This window comes from Cnephaeus nilssonii (genome assembly GCF_951640355.1).
Source record: "Cnephaeus nilssonii genome assembly, chromosome: 10".
NCBI lineage: Eukaryota > Metazoa > Chordata > Mammalia > Chiroptera > Vespertilionidae > Cnephaeus > Cnephaeus nilssonii.
The window spans coordinates 9,918,431-9,936,315 of record NC_137081.1 but is presented as its reverse complement, the minus strand read 5'-3'; the positions used below and the strand labels follow the sequence as shown (position 1 = coordinate 9,936,315).

Genomic DNA, 17,885 nt, shown 5'->3' with positions numbered 1-17,885 from the left:
GTGGTATTTTGTGGAAGAGCCACACTCAAGGGGCCAAAGAGCCGCATGTGGCTCGCGAGCCACGGTTTGCCGACCACTGGGCTAGAGAATCCATGTGTAAAATGCTGGATAGAGACAGTAAGAAGCCAACTGCCCAACAAGTGGCTGATGATCATCAATAAGGAATCCAGAACCTTACTACCCACTGGCTTGCTGACCAGGACTCCGGCTGGAAAGTACATTTTGTGGTGCCTGTTAAGCTTGTCCTCGAACAAAAGACACCAAAGTGCTATTCTCCCTCATAGAATAAAAAATCACGCCGCACAGCAAAACCTTCTTTCTTTGATCTATTCCCTAAACAAGCTGCAAAGCTACTGAGAGGATTACAGGCTTCTCCTATCAACCACCTGAGCCCAAGGTACACTAAGGATCTTGAATCCATTGTGAAAAACCAACGGGACTACTTCTAGTTTTGTAGGAGTGGGCAGGAGGATGGGAAGCTAATTCCTCATTTTTAACCTACCATCATATGTATTTGCACAGGTATGCATGTAAACCCGTGGGTGTGACTCACAGATAGCCATACGTCTTCTGTTAACAGGCAAAGTACAATGAAAAGAAAGCAAAGATAACGAAGAGAAAGCAATAAGGGAAATAAATAACAACAACCACATCCATATTTTTCTAAGGCAAAAGTTACCAGAATGGTTATTTTGTACTCTGTTTAATTAAATCAGCAAAATGGATACCAATAATGTTTAAATATTACGCTAAAAGCTGTAAGCTTGAGATTTTAAACGTTTAAACAAAATTCAATAGCCTTTATTTGGAAATTTGATGCTGAGTTTCTATTTGAAAGTTATTGAATTTGTTTTCACTTGAGAAAATTACTAAATCTCCACTTCAGTCTGGGAAACTGAAAACCAAAAATTGTTGATTTACGGCCTCCCTAAAGGCTCCTAAAAAGGCAGCCAGTGAGTGCTATATTTGAAAACAGTGGGCTGCAGGGCTGTTTTCTGCCTTTGTTGGAATGGAAACTGAAGGCATTTTGATTAATGGATTCAAGGTCTGCATAGTTTGTTTTATTCTGATTTTAGAACCACAGCTGGGATTATTTGCTAAAACTGCTTATTGAAAGAATTAGATTCCAGAAAGCAAGTGACAGCTATTCAGATGCGCGCATGTGCACACACGCGCGCGCACACACACACACACACACACACACACACACACACACACTTCAGAAAGATGGTAAAAGAAAAATTCAGGACTTCTTGTGATGTCTTTATTCCTAAGAGTGAGACCTCAGGATAAATGTAGAGGAAGGTTATGTTTAGAGACAGGGAGATTTAGAATGACACGTTGCTTTCAAAGAAGCCATTCCTACATCCACTCTCATAGACTGGAAATAGATTTCCTGTTCTCATTTGGGTAGACCATGTTTAGTAAAACACAAACTCAGGAACTATTTGTAATGTTTACATTTCTAACCCTCCTAAGATATAGTAGCAGAAAGACAACACACTGTTGAAACTGGTGACTTTTCCACTTTGTCCTCAGAGTGTGGAGCTACAGCTATGATAACAAAACCATTGTCCTCCTTCAACAGGACCAGGTAGAAATGAGACATAATGAATCTGGTCTCCTGCTGTTCATAAAGTATGGCGAGGCAATATGGAGCTATATCCTTGGTCAGTACAGATCAAAAGTCAACAATGAGCTATGCTAGTTGACAAACTCAATAAAAACTACCTGGGTGGGTGGTAGAATCAGATAAACAGAGAAGAATATTATGATTTTTAAATGATGGGAGCTACAATATTCTTTTTGTTCAAAGAAGTCACAACTTCATGGAATCAGAAAACCAAATACACATGGTCCTGGACATACTTTGGTTTGATTTATGACATTTTCAGATTATGATGGGTTTATGGGGAGGTAACCTGTCATAAGTTGAGGAGCCTCGGTAACATGTATGACGCTGGAAACCCAGGGAGGCCGGTGATGTGAATTGCTCTCCCTCATAACTTGAAGTTAGAGCTGGGTTCAGAACTCATGTCTTCTGACTGCAGGCCAGTGGTATTTCTAATATGGTCACTTGTTTTAAATTTGCAATGAGTTGTCCTAAGTGTCAAAATAAAAGTCCCGTCGGTTGACTGCAGTGTGATAAAGACAATGGTAGACATGAACATGGCTTTCTGGGCAGGAACTATTAGACTGATTTGTTAAGACATGTTTGTTTTTGCTGTTAAGACATGTTTGTTTTGGTACTTTATGTCTGGGTTCAAGTGCAAATTCTTTCACTTACTGAATTTCCAAACACATCTTCAGATGGCCAGTGTCAGTCAGCGAGGCCAGTTCTGGAAACTCGAACCAATCACTAGAGAGCCATCAGGTCCTGGGAAATGTCTAGCCCATTCTTTCTGTTCTGTGATATCTAAATACTTCCTCTATGTGGACAAGAAGTAAGACCACATGGAAGAACAATGAGGCTGTATATCAGGAGATGCTTTTCAGCATGTAGGTGATTGAAACATCTTTACAATAATAATTGATCTACAGAGAAAGGCAGCAGATATTTATTGAGCACTTTGGTGCAGGAAGCTTGCTATGCATTTGACCTTATGGAATTCTGACAGAAGGTAAGGAAGTCATGACCTCTAGCCCCATTTAACAAACGAGCAAACTGACGCTCAGAGGAACTGCACGGCTTGCCCACATTTGTTTAGCTAAAAAGTCGCTAGAATTCAAACCCTGGTCTTACGGCTTTTAAGCTATTATTACGTTAAGCTGCTTCCAGCTTAGACGATGTTTTGGCACCCAGTGATGCTGTTTGAAGAGAAATAGCATTTATCTGTCTTGCAGGGGAGTTTGGAGGGAAAAAAATCAATATTTCCTATGTTGCTCCATAATAGCCCCCATGTATCCAAAAGAAAATTTTAATGGCAGTAATTAATCTCTATAAAATGTCTTAATCTCTCAAAGCACATTTTATTTTAGCTAGAAGACAATGTCTTCCGGGTCATGAATTTCTAGCACTAGACTGATTTGCATAGCATTTCTTCATAGAGGTGAGCCAATAACTTTCCAGACACTGGCAACTATTTTTTTCCTCCTTTCCCCAATGTTCCCTAAAGTTTTTTCACCTTTATGTGTGTATTAAAGATAAATTCTAGTACGGCCGGTGTGGCTCAGTGGTTGAGCATTGACCTATGAACCAGGCGGTTTCGGTTTGATTTCTGGTCAGAGCAAATGCCAAGGTTGTGGCCCCCAGTAGGGGGCGTGCAGGAGGCAGCCAATCAATGATTCTCTCTAATCATTGATGTTTCTCTCTCTCTCTCCCTCTCCCTTCCTCTCAGAAATCAATAAAAATATATTTAAAAACGCACAATGAGATATCACCTCACACCTGTCAGAATGGGTTTCATCAATAAATCAACAAACAACTATTGGCAAGGATGTGGAGAAAAAGGAACCCTCATGCACTACTGGTGGGATTGCAGATTGGTGCAGCCACTATGACAAACAGCATGAAGGTTCTTCAAAAAATTAAAAATGGAACTGCCTTATGACTCAGTGATTCCACTTCTGGGTACATATCCAAAGAAACTCAAAACACTAATTTGAAAGAATACATGTACCCCTATGTTCACTGCAGTGTTATTTACAATAGCCAATATATGGAAGCAAAATAGATGCAGAGACATAGAAGAATGGAACAGAATCTCAGAGGGAAGGCAGGGGTGGGTGGTGGGTGGGGAGAGATTATATGTATATATGCATAATCCATACAGACAATAGTGTGATGAAGGCCTGGGAGGGTGGGGTGGAGGGGTCAATGGGGGGGGAAAAAGGACATCTGTAATACTTTCAACAATAAAGATAAATTTTTAAAAAATATATGGAAGCAGCCCAAGTGCCTATCAATAGAGAGTGGATATGCAATGAAATAGTACTTGGCTATAAAAAAGAATAACATCTTACTATTTACTACAGCATGGATGAACCCAGAGAGTATTATGCTAAGAGACATAAGGCAGTCAGAGAAACACAAATACCATATGATTTCACTTGAATGTGGAGTCTAAAGACCAAACTAAATGAGCAAATAAAATTGAAACAGACTCAGAGACACAGCGAACAGACTGATAGTTGCCAGAGAGGAGGGGTTTGGGGGAACTGGGTGACAAAGGTGAGGGAGTAAGAAGTACAAATTGGTACTTCTTACCAATTTAATTATGGAGATGTAAAGTACAGCACAGGAAATGTAGTCAATAATATTGCAATAACTATGTATGGTGCTGGGTGGGTACTGGAAATACCAGGGGGATCACTTTATATGATTGTCTAACCACTATGCTGTACACCCGAAACTAATACAAAATAATATGGAATGTAAATCATAATTTAAAATAAACTTAAGAATAAAATAAATGAAACCACGCACGCAAAAGCACCTTAACATCTTAGGAATTTGGTTTTGGAGGAGCATGATAAATACTGTATTTCTCTCACAGGAACATGCTAAGCCTTTGTTTCCATTGGAGTTCTATGACAATTTAGTGTCTTAGAAGGATCCAGGGCCAAACATATAGTAGAATTCGAGCTGGGGGTGGCCAGGCAGAAATGTGCTTAAGTAGGAACGGCAGAAATCACCCCGAGAGACCAAGACTATAATATAGGGCGCAGGTGGATTCATGGGATGTTACAGGACAACAGGGGCTCCCTGGTCACTCATTCCCAAGGTGCTTGTACTGTTGCAAACGCCGTAAGTCAGTCCGAGAAACACAAAGGACCTCAACATGGAGCTTAACACGGAGCTTCCTATCTCCAAGCAGATGGACTGCGTCATTCGTCTCAAAGGCAAATTTGACTTAAAGTTTGAAACGCAGATATTTCTTCTTCCTAAGAGGAATTCTTCTCTTACCTCCCAGATCTTCTCCAGCTGTTCAAAGATGCTGGTGACCCCAGGAAACAAAGGCTGACCCTGGAACATTTCAATAAAGATGCAGCCGGCACCCCTAGCAAAAGAAATAAGAGTCAACGGACAGTTTCAAGGAAACCAGACCTGCAAAACTGAACTGCTAGCATTTCTCCTCCCAGGAAATATTTTGGGGACAGTTCGATAGAGGCCACATGCTATTATAAAATCTTGAGCAAGAAAAAAAAGAAAAAGTCCCTTTGTCAACTAAAAATAAGAACAGCCTACAGCTTTTTGTTAAAATGGAATGCAACCAGCATTTAGGAACACAGTATAGAGAGCAAACATTCTGGCTCATTCGAGCTCATTAACTGTCCATTTTATGAGAGGAGGGGAAAGTTCTAAACCTCCCAACTGAACACTCTCTTCCACTGAACCTAAGATGCTATCATTGTAAGAGGCACCACTATTGTAAGTGCTATTAAGAAACAAAACACCTGCGAGTTAAGACTATGCCGTGCTGAGAAGGTTGCCTTTATATTTATTGAAAGGGCTGTTATACACTTAATTAGACAGATTATTTTATCATATGTCCTACTCGTACATGCAAAAACTGGAGCATCGAGTGAAAGACATTGGTTTAGGTGTTCCTGAAACTTTTTTTCCACATTCAGCACTTGACTCGGACTCTTTGATGTCTATGTTTATCCACGGTATCGTCCTCTACATCAGGAGTTTGATGACACAGCACGTCTTAAAATAACCCGTTAAAGAACTGAGCGTCACTCGTGCTGGGCTCCCAAGCTGACCTTGCAGTTACATAGCCTGCTTCTGACTCCTGCTTAAAGAATGTCGCTAAACGTGCCCGATCCACTCTCTTTCCACAACCGCTTGGTTCCTGGGGGAGGGAGAGGAAGGGGGTACGGGGAGCTCTTCTGTCTGCAAGACTCTTCCAAGTCACTGACACCCAACGCTGCAAGTCCTGACGCTGGCACGTTTGACGTTCACACATGTGCAATGGCGACGACAGTGCAGCCGGCCGATGGCTGTGCTGAGATGCTGCCGGTTGTAAGCTGCATGCTGATTTAAGAGGCAGCAAGAGTGTGCATCTGAAAACAGATTAAATGGGGCGAAAGGAAGCTCTCCTGTTTCCTTCCCCATGTCGTCAAACGAGAGGGTCGTGGTTGAGAGAGAGTAAGAAGTATGATTTATTTTGCTAATAATGCACACTTTTATTCCTATAGTCTTCTGGGTGATAAAAATGGTTCAGTTGACAGATTACAGAGATTATCACCAAGGTCCAATACTTTGACTCCAAATCCTTTTCACCATGACACATACTTTGGCAAACTCCTTGAACCAGCTTGACATTTTTTGGTCTGGCATGATAAAAGGATATGTAAGTAAAACATTTTATTACAAATCATCATATTATTAAAGATCCATATTAAATATGGTCTTTAATATTATTCATGTGTATTTATCCCATATGATAAATTTTTACTTTTTCCATCTGACTGTAGACACGTGCTATTTAATTTACTTTAACTTGGGTATGAGAAAGCAGATTTCTTTTTTTTTTAATCCTCACCCAAGGATATGTTTTTATTGATTTGAGAGAGAAACAGAGAAACATCAGTGTGAGAGAAAAACAGCAATCAGTTGCCTCATGAGCACATCCTGTCTAGGGTCAAACTTGTCGGGGAATTGAACCCTGGGGTGTGCAGAATCACGCTCTACCCAACTGAGCCACGCCAGCCAAGGCAGACGATTTCTTGATAAACAAGTTTAAAAATAACTTTTATCCTGTGTCTGGTTCAGAGACAGAATATACATATATATTTTTAAAATTTAAATTTAACTGTATTTTATTATTTCTAAAGAAATATAAACTGTCTTCATGAGCTAATATTTGGTTTGCATTTTAAATAATCAACTACCTTATTCTTAGACTTTTGTACGTATATAAATAAAAGCTATCAGACTGAGGTTTGCAAGCTGATTTCTTCCCCCTTAAACAACAGGTTGTTTTTATCCCCAATTTTTAAAAAGTCAATTTGGATATAATGGCCACATTTTTACTTTTTAATGATTTTTCACGTATAGGAGACATCTTGATATGTGTTCAAACATCTTTGACCAGACAAATGTAACTTAAGAATCTGGTTAGCTCTAGCCGGTTTGGCTCAGTGGATAGAGCGTTGGCCTGTGGATTGAAGGATTCTGGTCAAGGGCATGTACTCTCTCTGTCTCTTCCCCTCCTTCCACTCTCTCTAAAAAAAATCAATGGAAAAAGTATCGTCAGGTGAGGATTAACAAAGAATCTCATCAGTAGTATCTTGAGGCAAATTATTAGAACTATTGTCATTTTAAAGCTTCTCATTAACTTGGTCTTAAATATTCGCATTCTTTTTTGCTTCTTGTCTTTAAAGCAGAAGATATATAAGGTATAATTTAAACAGTAAGTGGAGAAGAATCGAAGTAACGGAAAACTGTCAAATGGTTTAAAATCATCCTGGTTGCTAGCAATGGTCAACTATAAGGTAAGCCAACTCAGAAACTGAGCTGAATACCATCCAATGGTCTCCGCCCCCTGGGCTAACCCTCCGCTGTGTGCGCTGGCACCGGGGATTAGGAAGTCAACGCTCCAGATACACTGGGGGGGGGGGGGGGGGGGGGAGAATTTCTGCAACCTTTCTCAATTCTTTGGGAAATCTAAAGCTTAGTTTAGTCTTTTAGGATACTGTTTAATGCTTTTAATCCATTATTGATTTTTTTAAAAACAGGGCCTGCTGTTTATATATGACCTTCTAAGGTCTTGAAAGAAGTCCATGTATTTTTTTTACCTTTGAGGAGGTGGCTATGACTGCCGTCACCACACATCTAACCGTGGCCCCCAAATGCCTGAGATATTTCAGGAATAAGGCCTAGATAACATAACACCACTGCCCTAGGAATGAGGAGTGCCTGAGAGCCCACACTCATCACCGCGTCCCTTTAATCCAAGAGCCTCCCCAACAATGTGGTTCTACTTGACACCATCTATCTTGTTCTTACACTTGAACCACAATCCCATTTAACCCCTCAAGGGGAGAGTTTGTTACCCTCATTTTAAAAATAGAGAAACACAGACATAAAGAGGATACATGGCTTTTTCAAGATAACATAATCCAGAGAAACTGATTAGAAGTAGAATTGGCATAGAAACCAGGTCTTCTCATTCTTGGTCATTATGCTTTTGCCACCAGGTTCTGAACTATGTTTGGACATGTGTGAGCATGCATGTACAGACGAGTGTGTGTGTGTGTGTGTGTTGGGAGTGCATGTGTGTTTCTCTGAGGACAAGGAGAAAAGACAAAGACAAAGGATTGAAGAGAAGAGCTAGGAGGTAAGGCATGGTAGAAAGAACAGAGGATTCAGACGCCTTGGGCAAGACCGATCTGAGCCTCAGTTTCCTTAACTGTAAAAACTTGTAGAATGATTGGAAAAATCAAATGGGATAGGTATTTGAAAGCACTTTACGTTTCTGTAGACAAATGTGATTGTCATTAGAATTATTATTAAAAATGTACCACAGATGATAAAGTAACCCTCAAGGGTAGGGTGGCTCCTATTTCGGGGGCACTAGCTCTTACCATATGTCCAGTTCAGAGGAATATTCAGTGGCTCCCAGCAAGGCGTCAGGAGGGCGGTACCAGAGGGTCACAACTTCTGAAGAGTATGTCTGGCTGGGAATGGACTTGGCCCGGGCAAGACCTGGCCAAAGAGGAGAAGCACAGCACTCATTGTCCTGGGGTCCCCCGGAGAGCCACAGTGACACATTCTACTAAGGAGGGCACAGCTGGCTGAGTAAACAATATTTAAAAAGTAATACACACAGGCTGGGTGCTTTAGTAAAACTACCCAACTATCTTAATCCTGTGCACTTCTTCACCAAGTCCATTTCTCAAAGTTTGGCCAACTTTGCGGCTAGATGTGGCCTTCCTGGCAGCTAAGTGTAATGAGTGACTCAATCTTGCCTGCACAATATGAACAGAAGTGATGTGTGAACTTCCAGATCTCCCTCCTCCCGGCTGTAATAAGGAGGCTAAGTGAAATAAGCCAGTCAGAGAAAGATAAATATCACATGATATTACTCATTTGTGGAACATAATGAACAACATAAACTGATGAACAAAAACAGATCCAGAGACAGAGAAACATCGATCAGACCATCAAACCTCCGAGGGAAGGTAGGGGAGGGTGGGAGTAAGGGGGAGAGATCAACCAAAGGACTTGTGTGCACGCATATAAGCCTAACCAATGGACACAGACACGAGGGGGGTGAGGGCATGAGTGGGAGGGATGGGGGGGTAATGGGGGAATAAGGACACATATGTAACACCTTAATCAATAAAGAAATTAATAAAAAAAAAGAAGAAGGAGGCGGCAGCGTCTTGAAATATGCACCTGGGCGGGGGGAGGGGAGGGGGCAACACCCTGGGGACGTTGGGGCCACAGACAGAAGGAGGGTGCACCATGCACCGGGGTGCCACCTTACACGTTCTGACTGCTCAGCTCAGACGGTTATGTGAGAGTAAGTAAGCTTCTAGCATGTTTCTGCCTCTGTAATTCTGGGTCTCTGAAACAGCGACAGAACTCAATTCATAACCAACACGGCCGCCCTCCATTTCTGCAGTCCAGGAATCCCCATTTAGATAAAGTGCGGGGGGTGAGGGGGGGGAGCAGGTTGCTAATCCAAACTGGTTAGCTTGGTAGGACCTTAGATGAGTCATTTCCAAGTGCTCCTCTGCACAATGAGAGCACTTTGTCAGCCAGCCACTGATCTCACAGAACCGCATGATCTACAGCCGGAAGAATATTCAATAGATGAGTCACTGTTGTGGGGCATGGATAAATGAACGCCTCTTAAATGTTTACATTACCCGGGTGAAAGCTATCATCTCAGAATAAAGTGCCACAGCGACAGTACAACTATCTGACATCTGCCGAACAGGGCAGAGTGGCTCCTCAGCTCACACGGAACCGGCTCTCCAACTAGTGTTTGTTGAGCACTTACTATGGTGCCAGGCACTAGGGATACAACATTAAGCAGAAATGGACCCAGGCTGCCATCATAATGCCCATAGTCTAGTGGAGGAGTCAAAATTGTCACACTAATGAGTGTGTGTGTGTGTGTGTGTGTGTGTGTGTGTGTGTGTGTGATTATAAACTGTGCTACGTGCTAAAATGGAAAGATACAGTAATACTCAGGAGAAATCGGCATCACTTTGGAGGAAATAAAAGCCTCACCTATACAGATACAAAGAGCCTTCATTGCAGGAAGAGTCTATCCGACAATCTGGGGCTTGATCCTGTCATCCTGGGCCAGTGGTCGGCAAACTCATTAGTCAGCAGAGCCAAGTATCAACAGTACAACGATTGAAATTTCTCTTGAGAGCCAAATTTTTTAAACTTAAACTTCTTCTAATGCCACTCCTTCAAAATAGACTCGCCCAGGCCGTGGTATTTTGTGGAAGAGCCACACTCAAGGAGCCCAAGAGCCGCATGTGGCTCCCGAGCCGCAGTTTGCCGACCACGGTCCTGGGATATCCTCAATCTACTCTGATAGAATTTGTGTCTCCACCTAGATTTACGGAAACCTACCAAGTACAGTTCACTCTACAAATGTCTCTGTATCAAAAAAGGCAGTAGGCGTGCCCAGGTTTTAGGATCTGACCAGACTGGAGCTTGATATGATCCTAGAGAGCTGCCAATCTCTCCGTGTCTTGCCTCACACTTCCTATATGGTAGTGTGATACCCTCACAAAGCATCGCTCTCCCTGGGCCTCAACTTTTCAAAGGCCAGGACTCGTCAATGCTTTAAACATATGTGTACACAAAAGCATCATTGTTCACAGCCCAGAAAGAGACTAGAGGGGCAGCTTACCAAAGTCAGCCAGTTTGAGCTCTCCCAGGTGACTGATGAGAATGTTCTGAGGTTTCAGGTCCCTGTGAAGAACGTGTTGGTGGTGGATGTACGCCAGGCCCCGCAGAAGTTGAAACATGAAAAGCTGGAAGGAATGAACACCTTATCTAAACAGACTTGAGCCACTACGTGTGGATTTCTCCTCTAAATCAAAAACAGTCATCCGTAGAATATAGTAAAAGTGTCTCTTGAGAGATAAATAAAAAAAAAAAAAAAAAAAGAGAAGACTTTATATTCAGAGGAGGGGAAAAAGGACCAGGAAAACCGAGTAAGTAGACCATGTCCTAAACAAAGGGATTCTGGCTTTTCCTGACTTCTCATTTCTGTGGTATTGAAGGAATGACCCTTCCTTAAAAATCTAGGGTGAAACTTTGAAGTTTCTCTTGGAACACTAGTTATTGATTTAGATTTGAGAGATTTAATTTTCCCCCCACCGATGAACTTGGCATGTAAGATCAAAGTTGACCTGGAACTGATATTCTAAGGTTTACAACCGCGTACATTTCCCAAGCTCTCTGATATGAAAGCCTTTTTAAAAACACAGCACACGGAGACCAGACTGGGAAACGTACCCTTAGATAGTAAAAGGGAAGAAAGGGACCATTATCTTTCTAAACCTATTTTTAAAGTCTTAGGTGGAAAATTGAAAATAAGGGAAATATACAGTAGAGATTAAGAGGGAAGAGAGACCAAAAGAAATTAGACCCCCCCCAAAAAAAAAAAAATCAGAAGAGACTGAGAAATAAATAGCAGAGAGAAGAAAGAAGAGAGAAAGGGAAACAACAGAAAAAATACATTCAGGGCCCCAAGTTTTAAATGTTGCACATGGTTATAAGGCACAGTAACCAGACATTTTTAGATCCCCACCATTATAGAAGTTTAAGGGGAAAAAGAATGCTTCGTTTTCCAATCGTCTTTTGCTATTTTCCAGCGCCACTGGCAATTGGGGATTCAAATACCAACGTTAGTGTTTACAAAGACCAATGCCAACTGCAAGCGTGTTCTGACAGCTCAGAGAAGAAAGGACCAGCCCCGGGTTTCCTGTGGACGCAGGCAGAATAGCAGCTACAGAGCTGTGTGGATAAACCCACTTTTCCCATCACACCTTGGAAGCTAGGAACTGCAGAGATGCTAGGACCTGTACCGATCTAACAATGACTTGGAGACACTGGAGCCAAGTTCATGAGCAGCCTGGTCTGACGGAAGCAGGAGCCTGGGGGGGGGGGGGGGGGGCGCGGGGGGTACCTACCACAGCACTCTGTGGCCGTGTAGGTTCCATGCAGATCCCACATCGGTTTCATAAACCATTTAGGAATGTTAAAATATCTTGAGCCCTAGCCAGTTTGGCTCAGTGGATAGAGTTGGCCTGTAGACTGAAGGGTCCCAGGCTTGATTCCGTTCGAGGGCACGTGTCCAGGTTGCGGACTTGGTCCCCAGTGTGGGGTGTGCAGGAGGCAGCCGATCAATGATTCCCTCTCATCATTGATGTTTCTATCTCTCTCTCCCCCTCTCTTTTCCTCTCTGAAATCAATAAATATATATATATATATTAAAAAAAAAACTTCTTGAAATTCCTACTTCAAATGTTCACTAGTCCTATGAATCTTCCCAAAGCTTTATCTTCTTAGTGCTTCAAATACAGACACTATTTGTTTTTCCACTCATCAAATCACTAAGCTACCAAAACACAAAATTCTTATACCATCATTTAAACCTTCCAATTGGTTATAATGTTTATGGAGAATGCAATATAAAAAAATCCAACTGAAATCCCAGCTGAAAGATATGTCGCCACAGTATATGTTTTTCAGTGGGACAGTATAGGAAAGGGGGAGATGGAGCCAGGTGAGGGACAGGAGACAGAAAGATGGAGATCGGTGAGGGAGAGACAGAAGAAGGAAGAAAGGGAAAATACCGTTTATTGAATGCCTGTCACCTTTTGTAATCAATCCCCAAAACACCCTGGTGAGGATTGATATATTGTCCTCACTTCACAGATAAGAAAAATAGGAAACTTGGAAAACATGTCTAGAAAGAGTCAGGGCCACAGCTCAAATTCAGACGTGCCTGACTCCAGGCCACCATCCTGAGAAGCCGGAGAAAAGACAGAAAGTCAAAACCTGACAGGGAAAGGGAGTGGGCTGGCTGAGTCAGCCGCAGAGCTTCTCGGCTGAAATGCCTTTCATGTCCCCAGGAGAGACTGTTCTCACTAATGAGTCACACCCGCCTCCCACCTTCTTGCTCTCAGTCTCTTTCCTCCTTGGCTCCAAGTATCTGTCTGCAAGCATGTGTCAACAGTAAAGCTCCGGTGTGGTAAGGTATGGTGTCCCACAGCCACACTTCTCGAAACTGCAGTGTGTGCTGGCGAAGCTCACCACCCACTCGCTCCTCAACCCTTTACAGCCTGGATTCTTCCCTCAACCCTGCCGAAGTTTCACCGATAATATGACCCCATCGGATGGTGCTTTTTTCAGTCAACATCAAGCCAGATCGTGGGTGACTCTTTCTAGAGAGGCTTCCCGTACCCCAGGGGTTAGTTCTGTTTCCAGCACCATGAGGCTCTTGGGAACAAAATGTAATTCCTTTGGGCTACTGCCGTCTGGGCTGGAATCCCTCAAAACACAATCAGATCAGTCAGCCAAGTCCTGCAGGGACGCCCGAGTGCTCCACTCACCAGGGATCCCTGGGGTTTGTTAAATCCCAGGCGATTCCCATCATGTCTTCAGTGGTCACTACTCAAAATATAAGCTCTCTGACTATTCTTTTTTCCTCCCATAAGCTCATCTCTAGATTGCTCTGAGCTTCCTTTCATTTAATCCATGGTCCCTTCCTCTCCCAAACCTTTTCACGGCTCACTCTTCACTCCTCAATCCTGGGTTAAAAACTCTCTACAACTCAACCTCTGATGGATTTTCTTCCGGCTCCTTTCCTGCAATGGGACCTTGAGCTCACTGCTCCTTTATAGCATTCTTAAGTGGATGCTAGCGTTTCTACAGCTCACTCATACATTTGATCACAGTGAGGTGGGGTCAGCTGCCTCCTGACTCCTCAATCCCACTTCAAAACCATTACTTCTCTACCCTTAAGTAAAATCCCCCGTTGTTTAGACTTTCTTGCCATCCAGCTACATTTTCCTCTACTTCTCTTGTCACTGTCATCCACACACCCACCACCCTCCATCATTCTCTCAAGACTTGGGCCCCGGGATCACAGCTGTTAACATCAGTGCCCATGTGAGCATGGCAAGCTGACCTCCTCAACATCAGCGGTCTGCTTCTCCAGTCAGCTTCAGCCCCTCACTCCATGATAGCACTTGCCATAGGTCTTGCCATCATATGCAACTGTTTTGATCATGTCATTCATGATGTGTTGTTGTTTTACCATGGTCACCAATGCCTTTTGTTATGGAAATCCAATGGAAACCTCTCATTCCTTCTCTTTGCACTTGGAATTGTTGACCTTCCTGAAGCTCTTCCTTGGTAACACAATCTTATAATTTTTCTCCTCCTTCTCTGACTGCTCTTTTTACAGGTTCTATCCACTTCCTCTACTGATCTCTGATATATTCAAATTCCTTAGGGCTCCATCTTGGACCTTCTCTTATCTCTCCACATACTTTCCCTTAGCCATCTTACCTACTAACTGCCTCAATTAACAACTGTTTTCTGAAGATTTCAAAATCTTTATCTCCAACTCAGACTCTCTCTTGAACTTTAGACCCGTATAGTCTGAAGTTCACTTGGGCATCCTATAATCACATCAAACTCAGAATATCCAAAACTTAACTCACTATTTCCCTCTAAAATTTACGTTCTTCTTCTCTCCCCCCCCCCTCTCTCTCCCTCTCTCTCTCCCTCTCTCTCTTTCTCCCTCTCTCTCCCTCTTCCTCTCTCAGTGAAGAGCATCATTATCATCTAAATATATAAAGCTAGAAAAATTATTGCTGACTCTTCTGTCTGTTGTGAATTCTGGCTAAGTAGTTGATCACATATATGTCCACTTTCCTCCACCATCATCTGCACCTGCACCACTGTTGTCTTGATTAACCTCACTGTCAAGGCTGGGACCCCAACAGACACAAGCATTTAGGGAATAATTAGAGGAAATGGGAGGATGGGATGGAAGTAGAAAAAACCAAGGAAGGAATGAGGTCAGGGGACTATAACATTTCCCAAAAATGTATTTCCTTTTCCCAAGCTGTTCACCATAGTGTCATCAGAGTAAGCTTTACAAAAAATAAATAAATAAATAAAAATAAAAAATCTGAATTTATCACTTCCTTGTTTAAAATCATTTAATGGCTCCTCATATGGAATAACATGACATAGCTGAGCCCTTTGTGCTCTGGCTCCCATTTACCTCTCACGTCTCATCGCTAAACATCCCAGCCCTGTTAATTCCAAACTTCCAGCCTTAAGAATTATCATCAGTTCTTGGAATATACCATGCCTTCTCTGGCATCCCAGTTTTTTCACTGCTGACTCTTCTATGGGGAACTCACTCCTACTCCCACCTGCTTTGCTTGGACTAACTTCTTCCTTTCTGCCTCCCTATGCCCATAATATATCCCTCACAAAGTTACAAAGTCCTTACAATCCAGTATAATTTTCATCTGTATTCTTGGTATTTGTGACAATCTCAACCAGACCCTCCTTGGAATTGTCTCTTCCCTGGGCTTCCACAGAAACGTATTTTTCTGGATCCTCTGTGTTCCTAAAAGCCGCTTCCCTTTGTCCCTTGCTGTCCGGTTCCTCTTCTTATCCCCTAAAGGTGAAAGTTCTATCACCGGTCCTTTTCCCTTTGTGGCTTTGCTCTTTTGCTTATCCACTCTCTTGTCTATACCTACAAACTCCTGTGCAGATTACCCTCAAGTCTACATCTCCAGATCTCCAGCTCACATGTCCCTCCTGGGCACCAATGTCCTCTTCAGCTGCCTGCTCTCATTTCCCTTCGGAGACCCCACCTCAACTAGGAGCTCATTCTGTCTAAGTCAGGACTCCTCCTCTTCTCCAAACCAATTTCTCCTTTTTCTATTAATAGAGCTATAATTCTCCTGGTCAATCAAACTCAAAATCAGTCATGTCTGGCCCCACCCTCTCCCTCTTCGTGTCCTGGATGAACTCTTCATTGTTTCCATTTGTCACATTCCTCTCCATTCTCACCGTCACTACCATAATTTAGGCCTTTACTACTTCTTACCTAGATCCTTGATATTCAAAGTTTGTTCCTTGACCAGCAGCATCCACATCCCCAGGGGGTCATGTTAGAAACAGAAGCTCAGGCTCACCGTAGGCCGCCTGGATCAGAGCCCCAAGTCATTCATCGGTTCACTGAAGTTCGAGAAGCACTGGGCTAGACCACATCAATAAACTCCTCACTGGAATTTCTGACTCCAGTCTCCTCTCTTTAATCCATCCCACAGACCACAGTTACATAAATTTCCTTCTGATCCTGTCATGCTCTCTCAACTCAACCCCCTTTAATGACTCTGATGTCTAAGGAATAGAGTCCACATCTTAGGAAGTGAGGCTCTCGGCCACCTACCCAATCAATTTCCCTGGACTTATGTGCCCCGCTTCATGAATACAGTCTATCTGTCAGGCCAACAGGACCAGAGGTGCAATATGGCAGTAGTGGAAAAGCATCCTAACCAAGAATCATAGTTAGCTATGGCTGGGGCTGGTTCTTTAACCTCAGGCCAAATGTTTGTCCTCTCAAATCTTAGATTCCAATTCTGCAAAACGAGGACGTTAGATCAGCCCAGTGTTTTTAAAGCATTCTTTGTACTGCAACCACAGTAAGAAATGTATATGTACCCAGTATTTACATCCATATCCAGATATAAGTACAGTTTCAACTGGAACAAAAGTTGCACAAGACATTTTCTATTGTCTTCTTACCCATTTCATTTCATTTTTTAAAATGTTGGTTGCTAATCACCACATTGATTTCATAACCCACTAATGGGTCAGAACCCAAAAACTGAAAACCACTGTCAGCCCCCTCGCCCTAACAGTCCATGATTCTAGGATCCTCTTCCTTGAATACATCTTCTCTTTCCCTGCTCTGTACCTTTGGCGAACAACATTTCTCCTTTCTGTAACACCTGCCCCTATTTCAGCCTCTTAAAATGAATGTATGTTTTGAGTTCTGCCTTAAATGAAACCTCTTAAAATGAGAAAATGTATTTTACTTCTTTTTTTTTTTTTTTTTTCTTTGTGAATTTTCTTTTATTGGGACATAGGGGGTGGGTAACTTGGTGGTTATACCCCACCAGGGTACTGTCCATTCTAATCCTCCTGGGCTAGCTTTAGGAGCTTTTTCTTTTTCTTGGAGCTCTTGTTGCTAGCAGCCTCTTCAGGTCCACTGCTGAGAGGTTCCTCCTTCAAAGAGAGTTTCCTCTTTTTCTTGAGAACACTCCTGTTTGCTGCCTCTTCGGGTTCACTAACGGGTTCTGGTTTGGTTAAAGATTTCTTCCTCTTGGGAAGATTTCCATTGTTAGCTGTCTCAAGATCATTATTAACGAACTCCTCCGTGGAAAAAGATTTCCTTTTCTTGGGTTTGGGTAAAGAAACAGGTGGGACTTCTGTTCCATTCTCCTGAGGAATCTCCTGGAGCTTTTGCTTTTTCTTCTTTTTAGGTTTTTCATTTGTTTCCTCACACTCCTCTGGTGTACTGCTGCTGTTTTCTGGAGATGCAAGGGCAATCGCAGCCAGCCGTTTCTTTTCCTTCTTCAAGCGTTTCTTCTCCTGTTTCTCCAGCTTTCTAGTAATCTCAGCAGCCGCTTCCTCTGCCTGTACCATCGCCTCCTTCATGACCTCCAGATTCTTTCGTGGAATCACTCCAGTCTCATAGAACGATAGCCGCTCTTCCACTTGTTCTCGAAGCTTCTCCCCAAATACACTTGTAGGTACCTCAGAGAAGCAATCAATTCGCGAGGCAATACTGCATTTGTTTGCCAGGTATCGGGAGATGCGGCCTTTGTTCTTGGCAGCTGCTCGGCCAATGAAGGTGGAG

General features: G+C 42.7%; 1 protein-coding gene across 2 annotated transcripts in view; it reads right to left on the bottom strand.

Annotated features, from left to right (window-relative positions):
- CDK15 (cyclin dependent kinase 15) overlaps positions 1–17,885 on the bottom strand; it is a 74,582-nt gene that overhangs the window by 35,860 nt on the left and 20,837 nt on the right. For both annotated transcript variants that reach the window (XM_079783169.1, XM_079783170.1), the window contains exons 7-9: positions 10,830–10,953; positions 8,536–8,656; positions 4,907–5,000 (exon numbers count right to left, since the gene is read on the bottom strand). In XM_079783169.1, coding sequence (XP_079639295.1) covers positions 4,907–5,000; positions 8,536–8,656; positions 10,830–10,953 — 339 coding nt within the window. The remainder of the gene's footprint in view (positions 1–4,906; positions 5,001–8,535; positions 8,657–10,829; positions 10,954–17,885) is intronic.